Source organism: Arvicanthis niloticus, chromosome 4 (assembly GCF_011762505.2).
Source record: "Arvicanthis niloticus isolate mArvNil1 chromosome 4, mArvNil1.pat.X, whole genome shotgun sequence".
NCBI lineage: Eukaryota > Metazoa > Chordata > Mammalia > Rodentia > Muridae > Arvicanthis > Arvicanthis niloticus.
This window is the reverse complement of record NC_047661.1, coordinates 99,791,330-99,808,798: the sequence shown is the minus strand read 5'-3', so window position 1 is coordinate 99,808,798 and position 17,469 is coordinate 99,791,330. Positions and strand designations below refer to the sequence as shown.

The window sequence follows — 17,469 nt, the reverse complement described above, 5'->3', positions numbered from 1 at the left end:
TGGCTTAACACAGCCAAAACCAATGCTCTTCCTGCCTGAAGCTGAGACATACAAGCTCAATCTCGAGGAAAGCAAACAGCTCCAAAGTATGGCTATCTGAGGGAAATTAGCAGAATCTAAAATGATGGCAGGGTAATAAGGGAGCCTCAGCGAACCCTCCAGGTTCTGGCATGTTCTTTGTGTACTGGCAGGGAGGTTACTAATGTAATTCGGGAAGAACTTGTTATCAAGGGCCCAAAATGAATGGCCAGAAAGTGTAAGTTTACTTTCCAAATAAATGGAGAGGGGAAAAGAACAGCCAAGCAATTTGGTCCAGGAAGCATTTGAAACCGTTTCATTCATATGAACCCAGTTAAACATTACTACCCAACCCCGAACCTCATGACACTAAGAAGAGGAAGAAAAAAAAAAAAAAAAAAAAAAAAAAAAAAAAAAAAAAACCCTCCCAGAGAGAGAAGATGGGAAAGATGCTGAGAGCAGCTCACACTGTGACCTCCGAGAGCTGCTCCTTGGTCAGGTTCAGAGGCTGGCTGATAACTGTGATCCCATATTCCTCAGGGTCCCTGTCCTCGGGCAGGCTGGCCCGAAAAATGGCGTTGTGAGCCACATTCAGAAAGCTGACCAGGGCATGCCAGCCCTTGTTGTTAAACCATACCTAGAGGGCAGAGACAGGCTGATTGGATGGGCCTGGCTACAACACAGGCGTCTGAGAGGGGTACTAGCAGGGGTAAAGCTACAGCAACAAAATGAACACTCGTGAGGGGCGTGAGGTCTTGGCAAGCAAGCATTCCGCACTTCAGCAGGTGGAATGGAATTTAATTACACAGGGTACAAAACAGTCAAACAATGAGCTCACAGGAATGTTTAGCTTCAGGTCAGGTACCTTAATGTTGTCTGTGGTTTCAAGATGTTTGAGGAAATCAATCATTTCTTTGGAGGCCTCTCTGGTGGCAGGACCCTTGAATAGCACAACAAACAAGAAATGGTTTTTTTTTCCTTTCTTTCTTCTTTCCTCCTACTGTAGTACTTAAGATAATTTCCATCTCTCTCTTTTTTTAAAGATTTATTTATTTATTTATTTATTTTATACATATGAGTATACCACCATTGCTCTCTTCAGACACACCAGAAGAGGGCACCAGATCCCATCACAGATGGTTGTGAGCCACCATGTGGTTGTTGAGAATTGAACTCAGGACCACTGAAAGAGTAGTCGGTGCTCTTAACCTCTAAGCCATCTCTCCAGCCCCAATTTCCATCTCTTAATATTTAAACAAGTCAAAAATTCATCCCCAAAGTCTTTACATACCCCGGTCACATTCATCATCTGGCCAAGGTCACTTAAAAAGCCAACAAGTGCTTCCCCGCTGATGGGAATGACTGGGAGCTTTCCTCCGATGGAAATTCCTCCATACCTACAAGGCAGTTAAGAGCCCTCGTCAATACCATGATGCACATGCCCTATAAGTGCCATCTCAGCTTCTGTAGGGGATGTGGATATGGGGGGAGTTGCCTGGCTACCAAACAACATTGTTCCACTTTATTCTCCAAATAGTTCTCCTACTCTCTAAATTTAGAAGCAAATAAACCCACATTCTAGATTCACATATGAGAGAAAGCATACATTTGTCTCTCTAAATCTGGCTCATTTTGATTAACGTGTTGCTCTCTGGTTTCATGCCTTTTTCTGAAAACGACAGGATTCGATCCTTCTCTATGGTGGGTGCATATAACCTCACACATCATATCTTCTCTGACAGGCACCACCTAGGTGGATTCTTTAGCTTGGCTGATGCAAAGGGTGCTGCAGTAAACCTGGATGTGTGAGTATCTATCGTATGTTAACATCGGTTCCTTTGGAAATATGGCAGGAACCGTATAGATTGAACCTGGTTCTAATCTTAGTTTTTGGAGGAATCTCTGCACTGATTTCCATAGTGGCCTGATGTAGATCCTCACAGATGGTGTATAAGGGTTCCCTTTCCCTCTGTATCCTCAACAGCATTTGTCTTCCTCATGACAGCCACTGACTGGGGAGAGATGGGATTTCAGTATAGTTTTGACTTCTGGTAGCTAAGGATGTTGAATATCTTTCATGCATTTATTGGCCACTTGTATTTCTTTTAAGAAAGGTCTGTTCATTTATTAGTTTACTTGTTCTTTTGGTATTTAACTTTATGAGTTCTTTATATATTGAGGGTATTATTCCCTTGTTGAATGAATCGCTAGTAAAGATTTTCTTCCATGCTGGGAAGGGTATCTCTTCCCTGTGGTAGTTATTTTCTTTGCTGTAGAGAAATCTTCAACCTGCTCTTCTTTCTCGACAGGTTAGAACCTCTTTGCCTGTGCTTATATCTCAAAGTAGCTTAGTAGTTTTGAAGTTAAGACACATTTCTATATGTGTTAGCTATTTTTTTTATGTTAGCTATTTCTTAACATGAATTAAATTACCATTTTGAATTAAATTTTGTATAGAGTGAGAAAGGCCCTGCTTTCAGCTGTCTGCATGGGAATAAATAGGTCTCCCAGCACCGTCTATTAAAGAGGGTATCTTTTTTCAGTATACTTTTTGTGTTTATTTTTTAAATTTCTTTTATTTTTCAGATTATAGTGTAAGGACACCATTCCCTTTTTCCCTTTCCTCCCTCCCTCCAAACCCTCCCATACGCCCCTCCTTACTCTCCAATTCATGGCCTCTTTTTCCATTAATCATTACATGCATATGTATACGTGCAAATACACATATGTGAGTCAGTGTTGCCATGATCTGAAGTCTGAAGCCAGGTGTGTGATATCTTCAGCACTGACCATTTTGTACATGGTTGTTTGAGCTATTCAGCATCTTTTTGTGCTTCTGTATGTATTTTGGGTCATTTTTCTATTTCTTTAAAAAATACATTACATTTATTATTTATTTATTTATCGTGGTGGGGACACACATATATGTGGAGGTCAGGAGACAACTGGCAAGAGTCAGTTCTCTTTTATTATAATCAGCTCTCTGTCTTACAATCTGGATCCAGGGAATTGAACTCCGGTCATCTGGCTTGGTAGCAAGGGCCTCAGGCTTAGTAGCAAGGACCTTAACTTTCTGAGCCATCACACCAGCGTTTTCCAATTCCTAAGAAGAATGTCATCTTCAGCATGTTGTTGGAGACCATTGGTGTTGAGGCCTGCCCCCTAGCACAGCTGGAGCACAGCTGGAGCCGTTTTGTTCTTTGCCGCCAGCTCCTTCCTATTTGTTTGTTAATCTTTAAAAAGTCCCCAGCTGCAGCCTTCACTCAGGACCAAGCAAGACAGGGATCAGCTTGAACTGGTATGTGTAAATTACATGAGGAGATGTAAGAAAAGACCAACCACCCTACAGCACCCTCCCCCGTATCTGCCTTTGAGCTCACTGTGGTTTTTGCAGTTTTAGCCTTTATAAGCTGTCCAGGAGAAATGCCCAGCACATAGCTTTCAGCTCTCCAGCCTGAGCTGTTCTTCTGGCCAGTCTTGGGTATACGTCCAATAAACCGTCCCTGCCTATCTGAAATTGGTGTTCCTGTGGTTTGCGGGGCGACTCCTGAACCCCAATAATTGGCATGTTGGTGGGGGTCATTGGCATGCTGATGGAGATTGTGTTGAATCTGTAGATTGCTTTGAGTGATATCAGCATTTTTACTGATATCAATTCTGTTGATCTAAATTCACATTTTGAGACAGTCTTGCTATATTGCTCAAGCCAGCCTTGCACTCTCGTACTCAAGTGACTCTCGTGTTTTGGCCTCCCAGTTATTGGAACTAGAAAGAAAGGCCACTGTATCCAGATTTAAGCCAGTGTCTGTTTGTTTGTTTTTGGTTTTGTTTTGTTTTTTGTTTTTTTGAGACAAGGTTTCTTTGTGTAACAACCCTGGCCATCCTGGAACTCACTCTGTAGACTAGGCTGGCCTCAAACTCACAGAGATCCACCTGCCTCTGGCCTCCTGAGTGCTGAGATTAAAGGTATGTGCCATGACCACCCATCTTAAACTGGTTTTTAACTCTTTCCCATTTCTATTCCAAGATGGTGTCTGGACCTGTATCCTGGCATAACCCCATCTTCTTCATAGTTTCCCTTAAAGTCTTGTCTTGTCCTGTCTGTGTCAAATTCTACATGCTTCAGACTACCTCCAAGTCTCTGCTGTAGCACCTGTTGGATGTTCTTAAGGTACTCTTCTCTTTTATAAACACCTAGCTAATTCCGGCTCACTTTCCCTGAGTTGGCCCTTTTTAATGTCTTCCTTGACTTTACTGTGGGTCCAACTTGTGATTTCTCTTTTGTGTCTCCTCTGCCCTTTGCAAATACTCTGACACTATCCAAGACCACCATTCCTTTCTGTGTCTCTTCCATGCCTGGCTTAGAAAGCCCAACTATCTTCTGCCTTGACTTTTGCCTGTCTGTCTGTGCTTTTTTTTTTTTTTTTTTTTTTTTTTTTTGAGGGGGCATCGAGGCAGGGTTTCTCTATGTAGCCCTGGGTCCTGGAACTAATTCTATAGAGCAGGCTGGTCTTGAACTCACAGAAATCTGCCTGCCTCTGTCTCCCAGGTGCTGGGACTAAAGGTATGTCCCACCAACACCTGAAACTCTTGTCTTTCTTCACTTGGGTCTCCACCTTTGGGACTACCTTCTTATGTCTTTCATAAAGACAAAAACATCAGCCTGAGGGCATCAAAGATTGGCCTATAACTTTCTGACTCAGGAGGAGAACCAAGTTCAACAGATAAAATTAAGTCCTGCCCACTCTAAGACTAAGTCCTGCCTGCTAGTGACTGATAATGCAAGACACAACTAGTCATTTCTCAGGGGTCTTGAACTGTTCTTTTGTCTCCACTTTCTGATTCAGCATCTCCCAACCCCCAGTTCCCTGTAGGGGGCATTTCTAAAAGCAGGATTTTACTGTGGTCTTGAAGCTATCCAGAAAAAACAGCCACTACTAGCCTTGCACCGCCCTTGTTTCTTGAATTCTCTGAGGAACGCCATTGGCACTCTGATGGGTCACACTGACTCTCTAGATTGCTTTGCAAGGGCAGAGACCAGATGCAGAAGACCTCCTTCCAGAGGCCAGCTCTTGAGGGAGGCTGGGAGATAGCTTACTTCTAGAGTATATCTGGAATATTCTCTGAATCTCTGAAACCACTCATGCCACCAGAATGCTTGAAGAACAGGGTAGAATCTAGAGCTGGGTCAGACCCTTTAAACCTTAATTTCTCATAAAGAAAAAAAATAGGGTGTTTTGTTTTGGCTAGGCATGGTGGTGCATGCTTTTAATCCCAGCACTTGGGAGGCACTTGGGAGGCAGAGGCAGGCAGATCTCTGAGTTCAAGGCCAGCTTGGTCTATTTGGTGAGTACTAGGACCATAAGTTCCTGATGTCTGTCTCCTGGGATAGGCAGGACCTCCCATAACACAGCATTTTGAAATCTTTCCAGGTTGGCACTGTAAAACTGACTCTGAGGAAAGACTGCCACCTACTGAACTGAGTTCCCCAGGTCCCCCAAAATGGTTGATCCCCCAGCCTTAGTCAGGGCTGCCTTTAACATGTTTAATTTTATATAAAAAAAAAAAATGAGATTGCTGCATAATTCATGAAATCATACTATCTCCACCCTCAGCATCAACTAATTTAATGACCCAGCAGTTACACCTAAAAATTAACTATTTCAATACCCCCAAAATAGTTTCTTACCTCTGTTCATTGACCCAGAATTTGCTCTTTAAGCTGAAAGCCAAAATAAAATCATGTAGTAACTACCATCAGAATAACATCAGCATTACATTTTCTTTCTAGTCATTGGGGTATCTTAGTCCTACGGATGCTTCTGCATTTCCTGACATCTAAGCAACATAGTTCGGAAGCCGGCAGGCCTGAAGACCTAAGTGAATCCCTACACAGATAAAAGACTGTTATGTTCCAGCCCTGGCTCTCCCAGGTGCCTTTTGCATGCTGGACTTTCTGACTCGTCCTTTAGTCAGGCCTCATGCTGTACCAGTGAACCCAGTCTGGACCTAGAAAACATGGCCAATGATCACACCAATGTGGAGTCAAGCCTGAAGCCCTCTCTCTTTTATAGTGTACAAGAAATTCTAGTAATCAGTTCTATCCTTGGGAGGAGTTCTAACTTACTCCTTTGCATTCAGTCAAGACCCTGACTTTCAGGCATTTAGAGGTAAGATAACAGAGTAAGGAAACACTAGTCCCTAGAGATCAGCCTGGCTCTGAACTACCACTGTCCAGCTAAGCAAAATATCAGAATTTCCATACTGCAGATTTGCTAATTGAGCCAGGTTTGGAGTGGTTGTTGCTTATTGAGTTAAAGGATGAACTCAGCCTCCGCTTTGGCTTTGGATGCCCTTTTTGCTTGCTTTTTGCTTGGCCCCGCCCTCCTGGCAGCTGCTCGTACCATCTGCTACGCTCTCCCGTCCTTAGGGCCATCTATCACTTATCCAGACTCTGGTATGGAAGGCAGCTGTAAGTCCTATTAACGTTAGACAGCATGCTTCATTCGAGAGCCACAGACCACATGGAGACTAGATCGCACTTCCTTAAGGATCTTTCTGGTGGGATGCTTTTGTTAACCTGCCTGCCGCTTGTGACAGGGGCTGCTGATGGCCTCCCAGTCCAGGCTGGGCTTGATAAGAACAGCTGCAGAGCTGAGAGTTCTAGATAGCAAAGTGTCTGTGGATGTGTTCAAGGGTGGCGGTGACAGGTGATAATGAGGGTGACAACCGCTGTCCCTAGCTAGTGCCTGATCTGGCAGGGACCCAGATGCTGGCCCTTGTCTTTCCTCTCCCAATCTTCCTTGGCTTCTCTTCTTTCTTTCTTCCTCCCTCCACTTTTTTTTAAAGTTTTTTTTTTTTTTTTTTTTTTTTAATGTGCATTGGTGTTTTGCTGCTTGTATGTCTGTGTGAGGGGGGCCAGATCCTCTGGAACTGGAATTACAAACAGTTGTGAGCCACCACATGGGTGCTGGGAATTGAACCCTGGTCCTCTGGAAGGCAGCCACTGTTCTTAATGCTGAGCCATCTCTCCAGCCCTCTTTCTTCATGTTTACTCCTTAACTCCCCTCCTCTTCTCCCCACCCCCTACAAACTTTATCTTTCTTAACTCCTTAAGATATAAGACTTCCTTATTGAATACATTTTTTTTTTTTTTTTTGTGACTCTTGTCGTAGTGCCTGGGATAAACGCTGGCTACTTAAACAGAGAAAGAAACAAAGCAATTAGCCTTGAGTTGCCCCTTACGAGTGCACACCTCAGTTATTTTTCTGCTGTGAGACACAGTCAGCTGCCACCTTACAGTCAACAGTATGAAACTGACTTTCTGGCATGGTTGAAGTTGTTACAAGGCAGCCAAAATTACAAGTATGATGGGGTCACTTACCTGCTTCTTATGAGAGCAGGGTACGTTTTTACCAAGTAGTCAGAGATATTCCTGTTCGTGAGGTCTTGTAGGACTTCAGTGCTGCGCTGTGTCCTCTGAGGCAAAGAGACACGGTCAAGATCTGGGGATGGAGACCTTAGAGTTTGTGAAGCTGCTGTTCTCCAAAAATTTTTATGGGCTCAGATGTGAGGAACACTAAAGGCAGCCCTGACAGCTTTCCAGTTCCTGCATCAGTGACATGGAGGTCACCGTTGATCCCCAACCCTCCTCTTTTTCTCAGTCCATCCATTGCCAGACAGCTTAAATGCAAAATGAATCTCCAACACATTTGTCTCTTCCATTCTGATCCTGTTATCCCAATCTCAGCCACCTAGACCATGCTTAGACCTTTCCAGAACCTTCCATACTGCTTTCATGACCCTGCCCTTGAACCTCCACATTCTGCTCTGCACCCACTCTCAGACTGAGTTTTAAAAATCATCCATCGGTCATCTTGTGCACCTGTCCAGCGCTCATTGCTCATAAAGCATCACTTTGCCTGAATCCACGCACTGCCCCACACTGTCCCATGTATAAAATCATCTCTGTGAAGGCAAAGGCCTTCTCTGACTTGTCAGCTTTTACACTTCCAGTACCCAACATGCAGCTATCAAGCAATATATTTGTAATGCAAATGAACTTATTTGAATGACACTTTATATTTTACAAAACCTAGGAGTGGAAGGTAATCAAGAGATTCGAGGGGAATTCAAAAAGTGCTAGATTTTGGCCACCAGGTGGCAATGTCACACAGTGTTGAGATTCTTGGGTTAGTCGATAAATATACACATGTATATTTATGTGTACATACGTGTATATGTATGTGCATGCACTTTTGTATACGGGAGGGGGTCTATACAGAGATGTGACGTTCAGTTTTGCTCAGGATGCGTGACTGCTAATGAGGAAAGAGGGGGTGAAGTACAGTTGCAGACTTGCTCTGCTTCTTCTAGGACTTGGAGCATCTCCCTGAGGACCATGGGCCAGTGGTACTCTGAAGGTAAGTTTCTAAGTGAGACAGGCAGCTGTGAGGCTAGCATTCATTTAGGAAATGAATTCCTGTGTATCAAGGTCTGATGTTTTCTTTTCCCAGCCCAGATCCTAGGGAGTCAGGGATGCCTGCAAATGTGGCAGCGTTGATGTCACCCAAAGGGACAATTTATTGCCTGAGCAATATAAAAAGCAAGATTGACACAGGACCTCGAGAGCCAGCAGCTGTGATACACGCTATAGTAAATTTAGTTGTCTCATTATGCATTCTTCCTCATGCTGTTGCTGTGGCTTCCCCCACAGGCACAGACTGTGGGGAATTAGAGAATTAAGGTGACAGCCTCCCTCTGCCACCCCCCACCTTGGTGATGGTGGGTGCTGTCCGTGACAGCTAAGTGGAAGGGTTATGCAGTCGCTCTGGAAGTCTTCCTTGCACACACTTGAACCATCTTTTTCTTGATCCCATCTATTCTAGTGCCTAACAAGATTGTTTCCAGTACTCTGCCTGGAGAGTTGGAGGCCTGTGGGGCTCAGAGGGACAACAGAAAAGAACTTCATAGCCACCCATGTTAACTTTTACAGGGCCGAGAGGTAACCTGTATCGGGTTTTAGCCACAGTTAGGTTAGGGTTGCCATCGTTTGAGCTGTCTCTAATCCTAAATAGTTTCATTGCCCACATTATCTCCTTGAATTCTCATGATAATGTTATAAATTAAATGTTACTCTTCTCAACACCAGGAGAGAAAATGAAGAAGGCTCTGAGGCTAAGAAATAAACCATGTCTCCCTAACCCCCATGTCTGAACCCTTCTATAACACACGGACTCTTTGGCAATCATCCATGCGTGGAGAAATAATGAGAGAAAACACCCAAGGCAGGCTCTGTGCAAGTCACCTGGGAGGCTGTTACCAATCAGAGAAAAAGCAAGGCTCTTCCGCCCTAGAAGGCACTCTCTAAAACCTCCATGGAGATTTGTGTAGAGCACAGAGCTCTAGACAAAGCACCGTTCAGGTACAATCAGTGGCACTCTTGCAAAAGATAAGTTGCTGGCTGTGTGTGTTCTTAGTGTGTTAAATATATAGTGCATAGGCACTTAGCTTATTTCCCACCCTTCCAGCCGGGTCAGAGCCCCACAGATCTCCACAGATAGCGTCTGGTACAGAGACCAGCATACCTGCTTCCCTTCTTGTGATGAATATCAAACCCAGGGCTTTATCATACTAGACAGTCCACCACCAAGCTCGACCAAAGCCTCCATAGTAAGCTTAATTAAAGCTGTTAATCAATATGCAAACATTTTGACACTTGAATATACATCACAACATTATTTAAAACGGAGAAAAAAATTAAATCTGAATGATCAACTACAGGAAATAGTTTGAAGTCAATCAAAACACAGGAATAGTGTGCAGTTGTTATAATGATGCAGGTACCTGTGGGGGCGGGAGCCCCCCAGCACCCTCGGGGCACTCGGGCAACATGGTGAGCTTCTCTCTGGTGCTGCACTTGCAGGAGGGAGAGGGGTGGGCTGCTGTCCATTTCTGCTTCTGGAACAGGTGGGTGATGTTCGGGGACACGGAAGGCGTCTTCCAGGAGGTTGCATTGCCACAGGGGTACTCCCTCATGGAGAATGAGAAAATATTCCACAGTCAATCTCCATGCTTAATCCCCTCCCCACTGGGAAAAAGGAATAGTTGATGGCTATCTCTTTCTCTGCCTTTCTCTTCCTTGCAGTCAGGAATTTCCCTCCTGGGGATTAGAATCTGCTTAAGGGCTTTCAGAACTGGGGTCATGCAGACAAAGCTGGACTAGGGACTAATTTGTGGACCTTTTTTTTCCCCCCTGACTCCGGCTCTTGCTGTTGAGAGATGGAAAATATACCAGGGGACTCTGAAAGATGTCCATGTTGCTCTTTAGCAGTTGCTTTGGGAAAAATCGGATGAGAGAAGGTGCTACAATATGCCAAGCTCTGAATTCCTGGTGGGTTTAAACCATCGTCCACAACTCTCTTTTCCAGAGTTACAACAGTGATTGAGAGGTGGCCATAGAAGTGGTTCCTGCCATTCAAGATCCAATTATATAATATTACAACCTTCATCTTCTTCCATCCCTGTTTAGAGTTTTGGTTTTTTTTTTTTTTTTTTTTTTTTTTTTTTTTTTTTTTTTTTTTTTTTTTTTGCAAATGAGTTTGGGCGAATAATGTCAAACAATAGGACATTTCTACACTAAAACACAAAGCTGTCAAAGATAGAGGCTTCCTAGCATCAGAGGAGAAGCTGGGTAAGAGCTGATCAGACACACGGACATGACCCAGGATTGAGGGGTCTTTCCCAACACTTCCTGGCTGGCTTTGGGGTCTCTTACAGGAGCTGTTGGTGTTAGCTCGGGACTTACGGAAGCCACTCTTCCTTTAGACAACGGTTGCCAAAACCTGGCCTGTTCAGAAGGACATCTGCCAGTACTTCAAGGTGTTCATTGTTGGGTTCGTCCATGCTAGAAAGAGAAAGAGGCTCGCCTGGTAGTCAGACAGACAGAATGGACAAAGCACACTAACATGTATATAAGCATTTGCTGAATGTGTATTCCATGCCAGGCATGTTTGTGAGGCACTGAACACTGACTTAGAATGGATGTGGGGCTCCTGGAAGTGGGGTATCCTACACATATTCCTAGAAGTCTAATGGCAGATCATCTACGCCTCAAAAAGCTGGAGCTTCCACGCCCTTCCCCAGGCTTCACATCCTCTTTCCTTACCCGCCTGCCTTCCACTGGGTACCACATTGCTAAGCAGCGACTGCTACATTAGCTTCTCTTAAGAACACCACCAAGAGTCTCTCTACCTCGGAGAAGATTCCAGGGGAGTAGGGAGGTCAGGACCCTTCTAACAGGAATATCCCATGTCAGGGGATAACGGTGATTCCTGGGATGAATCTACACACCTGAAGAAGGTATATTGATGCCCATACATCCAGGGGTGAAGGGTCAAAGCTGGAAATTCACCAAACGGAGGCACAATGACAGAAAGCATCAGAGCCAAGAACACAAAAGTGGCAGGGAGAACAATCTGTAGGAGAACAGCCGTGAGTCACAGGCTGACGTACGAGAGGCGATACACACATGCAGGACGGCATCTATGCACATATATGCACACATACCCATGCACACAGGCGGCCCAAACATTCTTTTAAGCATCTCCACTCCAAATTCAGACGCTGGTAGTAAAGGATAGGCTTCTGGGGGAATATCACAGGCAAATGTAAAAGCTGATACATGTAGAAGGAAAAAGACTTCATTCCTGCACCCATGGATGAGTCTGAATGCATGCCCTGCTCAGCCAGCGCCTAACGGGAAGTTTAAAGAATGACTCACATCACTGCTTCTCTCTGACCCAAAGTCCCTTTTTTGAGTGAAAATCATAGAGAGGGGTCTCGGCACATAGCTGAGCTGGTGTAGAGTGTTTGCGCGGTATGCATGAAGTCCTGAATTCAATCTATAGCACCGCATAAAACTGAACTTAAAAGGCACATGCCTTTAATCTCAACACTCAGGAGGTAGGGGCAGGAGAATCAGAAGTTCAAGGTCACACTTAGCTACAGACCAAGTTTGAGGCCAGCCTGGGGTACATTCTTAGCTACATAACAAGTTTGAGGTCAGCCTGGGGTACATGAGACTCTGTCTTAAAAGAGCACAGTGGTCTTCATCTTTATGTCATACGAAAAATGAATGAAACATATAACTTTACCTTTCATGATGAAAATAGAAACAATAGTTAAAAGGTGATACTATCCTATTTTTGACTCTAAGGGAGGCCCAGTCCTTATAAAGAAGGTTTGCAAATCCCAGAATCAAAATAAAGGTGTGGCAAGGAAGAAGTATAGCTGATAGAAGCTCAAGGAAGTGTACTGGGAAGTGTCTGACCTCCCCAATGCCCCACCCCACGAATATTCCTGAGAAGATGGAAAGGCAGGATCAGTACCATAGACACCCCCACCCACCCAGCCACCCAGGGGGAGAACGGAGTCAAGCCCAAGCTGGTCACAGTAGGGTACCTGAGCCACAAAGTCCTTGCGGCTGCGGACAGTGTGGTGGAATCTCTTGACTAGCAGTGCTTGCACATGTTGAAGAATCAGCCGAGCACCTGTGTTGAATGGGACACCAAGGTCCTCCGGCCCTGGGGGAGGTTGGCCTTTGGGAGGATCCACTTGTCCTGGGGAACAGTTATGTGAGGCCTGGACATGTGGCCTGAGCTTCTCAGTGGGAGCTGAACAAGGGTGCTGGATGACATGTTCTCTCTTCTGCTGAGTGCCACCTAAGGGATATTGGATCAATAATTAGAAATACACATAAGAGATGTAGTTATATGCAATTTTTTTCCTTTCAACATCAGTTACTCTTCATTCAGAGAAACAATGGGACGTGACGGCTAATAACCTTTCTGTTTTTGTTTGGGGCAAGGCCTCACGCTAACCTATCTGGACTTGGCCACTGTACTGTGGGACATGCCGAGAATGTGGAATGGAGAATCATAGCTCAGAATATAAGGGCCGTTGGTCTGTGTAGCTTCAAACCTTTCGTCCAACCTCAGCAAGCTCACGCAGCTTTCTCCAAATAGACCAGGTCCCTGTCCTACCTGCCTCATGAGATTATCATGATATCAAGTAACAAAGTGATGTCAGGTACTTTGTTAGGTATAAAGAACCATTAAAGCCTGAATTCAGAGGATTTGTGATTGTTGCCTTGAGGGTCTTCCTAAGTCTTGATCAGAGATCACATGCCCGTGCAAAGACTTGACATACATTATTTATTTAATTCTCTCAGTGATTCTAAAAGGTAGATATTATTATTATTCTCATTTTACATGTGGGGAAACTGAGGTATAAAGAGGCTAAGTACCTTACCCAAAGTCTTTTAGATATCAAATTATGGCGCTCAGGTTTGATGCATGGTTTACTATACTCTATGGCTAACCGCTAAACACCTACTCTCGACTGTCTCTGAAATACCCACCTCTATGCCCACACTGACTAGTCTTCAAGGTCTGACTTATTGTTCTGACAGGCTAATTATTAAAACGTTCTAGTTTTTAAACCTATGCAGCTTGTGGTATACTTTAAACTTTAATGTGTTCTCCTTCTTGTCCTGATTAATGTAAATCTTGGTCTTTGGATGAGTTGAACGAATTCAACTTCCATCTGCAAAGAACTTGAAAAGAGTTCTTTGGCCCCCACAGTAAGCCACTCCTACATTCGGCAGAGGACTCACCCCTCCCCCTTCTGCCAGGATGAGTACCTCGGTAGGCCTACCACATGACCTAAGCTGGAGCACCTAATGGCTGGTATATATGGACGCTGGTAATTCTAGGCATGGCTGCTACATGCTTGGTCACTTAGACCCACACTATCTTAGGAGTTGGGAACAGTAGTAAAAATTCCATAGAGAGGAAACACTGCATAGGAAGACATTACAATGTGCCACACTGGATAGGAGGAGGGGACTAGCAACCAAAGACAGCAACAGAGAACTGTTTGTCTCTGAGCAGGAGAGAGGGTCCAGTGGGCCTATTTTGGCAGAGTGAGTGCATGCCTCTTGTTCTATCAGAAGTGATTTATGTGATGGCGACAGGGTGACCTTTCTTGTCCTTCCATTCCCTCAGCAGTAAGTCTGCAACACCCATAATGCTTTGTGTGGCCACAAGGAATCAAGCAAAGGGCCCAGGCTGACACATAGAGAAGAGAAAAGGCCAGAATTCACAGGAATTTTGGTCTCCACCATCTTAAAGTCCATTGGTTACTAACTGAGAGCTTAAGAGTGGTTTTTATCTTGATCTCAAAGGGGTCAGGAGACTGTAGCTGGCATCTGGCTAATATTAACTGTCAGGATTATCTCTAAGGACTCTCTGCAGACCATCACTCAGGCAGACAAGTCTGGATCAGAAGCCTGGTAGAGAGGAGGGGAAGGGTGGTGACATGACAGAAAAAAAGGAGATCAGGGCAGTAGGAGGTGAACTTGGGGGAAGGGACATCGGGGGAGGGACATCTACCAGTCTGACATGGATAAGAATCCTGATCCATCCAGAATGTTCCTACCTAACCAAATTCAGTCTCTTACCCATAGGCACCAAGAACACAAAATGCATCACTTGGGGCTCGGGCACTAGGAAGGGTGAATGGCTACTTTGTTACTTTTCCTGTAGATTTTTAAAGAACAAGTCTGGGGAAATAGGGGATAAGCCACTGCATCCGGCACCATACATACCTGCAAACATAGAGCCAGATCCAGAGTCCTCTGTGACCTTCAGGAAAATCTGTTACGACATGAAGAGAGAATTTGGTTCAGACATTCCTGCTTCTAGGAACATCTAAACCCAGTACCATTGTGCTGGGCACTGTTTCACCATGGGAAGAAATACATTCTAACTATATGAGAACGCAGTCTTCTATAAATGGGAAGGTGTACGTACATGATGATCACAGTTTCCGAAAATATGTATGCATGTGGACCAAGGTAGAAGGAAGCCATCTGAAGACAGAGAGAGTTGCTACACTGGGTGGAGAGTTCTGGCTTTTACTTTTGTAAGGTTTTGCTTTAGTGTTAGGCTTTTGCACGAGCTGCCCCTTCTGGAACTAGACAGACACCGACAGCAATCTCTGCCTTACCTCTTCCAGGGGAGTGTCAGAAATTCCAAAGCTGCTGAGCCCCAGGTCAGCCAGAGTCTCCTCCAGCTCTCGGAAAAGGCTGGCATATGCTCTCTGCTTGAAATTCTTGTTTGGAAGGAGGAAGATAAGTTCTTGACCGATGCATTCCACCAGCTTTGCCTCTGGAACATGGTGGTACACCAAATCCATCAGCTCCTTCACATCCCCTAGGTCAGGAAAAAAATGAGCAGTATCAACTCAATTCAGCCTATTCTAGAACCTGGAAGACTGGGAGATTTCCTGGGGCCCCTATTCTCTTCTACACTCCATTGGAGAAAGGGGCAGATAGATACCACCACCCCCGTCTCTCCCTCTCTGCCTCCCCTTCTCTATGTCTCTGCCTCTGTCTCTCTGTCTCTCTGTCTCTGTCTCTCTATCTCTTGTGTGTGTGCGTGTGTGTGTGTGTGTGTGTGTGTGTGTGTGTGTGTGTGGTGTGTTTCTGTTTATCTGTTTGTTGAGACAGAGTTTTATCCTAGATGCCATCTCAGCCTGTAACTCAGTTTGGTACAGGCTGGCCCTCTGGAGTGCTGGGATTAGACGTGTGAACCATACACTTGGCTCTCTCATGCCATTTCTTTTAGACTTGATACTTGGCAAGTCTATGTTTAGCTTTGTTGACTCTATGACAAACATACTCCAGGTGGTGCAACTTGAGGGAGGGCCAGTCTCTTGTTCAGTCAGATGTACTATTGCCTGAAGGAACACTACATTGGGTGAACTCCCCGCAGTTCCTCATCTGTGAAAGGGGAAGACAACTGTGCCCACTCCAAGACTGTATGTGTGGATGGGAGCGTTAATGCATCCATAGTGCTAGCAGTGGTGCCTGGTACAGAACCGGCATTTGGCTGTTACTGCATCCCTGACCGTCAGCCCAGGAGGAGAGCTCGTCACTGCTGCTTCTCACTCACTGGAGGCTTAGGAGTTAAGTTGAAGTCATTTTCCTCTTCCTTGTCTGGCCCAAGCAAGCTCTAGGCCGAGACCCAGGCCTAAAAGGAGGCAAGTCTTCTTTCTAAACCATGCCCGTGCCTGCTTTAACTATTTGAACAGCCACACCATTTTCCCTTGGGCTGTACCTGTCCTCTCAAACAGAACGAGACTTAGTAACCAGCCACTGCAGAAGAAGGCTAAGAAGCCGTGGAGAGGATGAGGATGGTACACAGAGTGGGGTGGGTATCGGGAGTATTTAGCTGAGGCTGGCCCTGTAGCTGAGGCTGGCCTTGTACTCACAATCCTCTTGCAGTAGCCTCCCGAGTACTGGGGATTACAGGTTCATGTTAGGCTAACTCCAGTGAGTGTTGATAATTCAGGTCAGTTTTCTGTAAGAGTCAGCATCATCCTCTGTCTCTCCATTGGTTGGAATATTTCACAGCTCCCCATTGAGAGCCTGTTGAGCTATGGAAGGCTTGTGTGTCACACCTGCAAACTATGTGATTGTCTTTACTCCTAGATGATCTCATACTGGGACCGGGGAGTTCTTTACTGGAGGAAATAGCTCTGCCCCAGTAGCTCATAGGGGTCACACTCATTGTTCTCTTAGGAAGGAAGCAGGACCCAGTCACTAGATTCCCAAGGAACTGTGTCTTAGCTATGTGTCAGCCTCTCAGAAGTGTCCGTCTGGCAGGGAGGTCTGCATGTGAGTGGTGTGTGGGTGTATGTGAGTGAAAAGCCAGCCGAGGAGGTAACTGGAGATGAAGGGCTCCTCCCTAGTTGGGGGCATAGCTATCTTCAGTTCTTTTCACATGGCAGCATGCCCTTTCTATTAAAAAAAAAAATCATGCCAGCCAGAGACACATTCCAACTTGATTTTGATGGTAATTTTTTGTAGTAATTAAACACTTAACACATCAATGTCTTGACCAAGATTCCAAGGAGAAATTTTCAGGAGACAACTCACAGCAAGATAAGCAAGACATGAAATTCAAAGACACAAACACTAAAGAAATGTTTTCGGTTCAGCACTGACTACACAGAGAACACGGAGAGTAAATACTGGGGCTAGAACTTCGGGGCCTTTCCCTTGGGTCTTTGTTGTTATTTGAGACAGGGTTTCACTGGATGGCCTAGAACTCACAGAGATCTGCCTACCTCTGCCTTTGCTGGGATTAAGGCTGTGTGCTAATGAACTTCCTCCCAGTTCTCCCTCATCCCCTAGAGTTTATGCATAGCACATCAATACTTAGCAGATTCTTTTAAGATTTAGGGGGAAATATGTTAAATAGAAAACTTTCTTTGATAAGCACACACTTTTCCCTGTTCATAAAGCTAAGTTTGTAATCTTCCTTTTACATAGGGTTTTAGGCCCCGTGGCATTCCCCTTGTACAAGTGGCTGAGGCATGGAGCTA

General features: G+C 44.9%; 1 protein-coding gene across 5 annotated transcripts in view; it reads right to left on the bottom strand.

Annotated features, from left to right (window-relative positions):
- Positions 1-17,469, bottom strand: part of Abca4 (ATP binding cassette subfamily A member 4) — a 134,899-nt gene that overhangs the window by 30,610 nt on the left and 86,820 nt on the right. For 4 of the 5 annotated variants that reach the window (XM_076933199.1, XM_076933202.1, XM_076933200.1 and 1 more), the window contains 12 exons: positions 15,088-15,293; positions 14,687-14,735; positions 12,481-12,740; positions 11,587-11,664; positions 11,371-11,495; positions 10,826-10,924; positions 9,865-10,051; positions 7,403-7,497; positions 5,708-5,740; positions 1,310-1,415; positions 884-958; positions 486-655 (listed from right to left, as the gene is read on the bottom strand). In XM_076933199.1, the coding sequence (XP_076789314.1) occupies positions 486-655; positions 884-958; positions 1,310-1,415; positions 5,708-5,740; positions 7,403-7,497; positions 9,865-10,051; positions 10,826-10,924; positions 11,371-11,495; positions 11,587-11,664; positions 12,481-12,740; positions 14,687-14,735; positions 15,088-15,293 (1,483 nt within the window). The remainder of the gene's footprint in view (positions 1-485; positions 656-883; positions 959-1,309; positions 1,416-5,707; positions 5,741-7,402; positions 7,498-9,864; positions 10,052-10,825; positions 10,925-11,370; positions 11,496-11,586; positions 11,665-12,480; positions 12,741-14,686; positions 14,736-15,087; positions 15,294-17,469) is intronic. The other variant, XM_034500722.2, reaches the window with a different exon arrangement.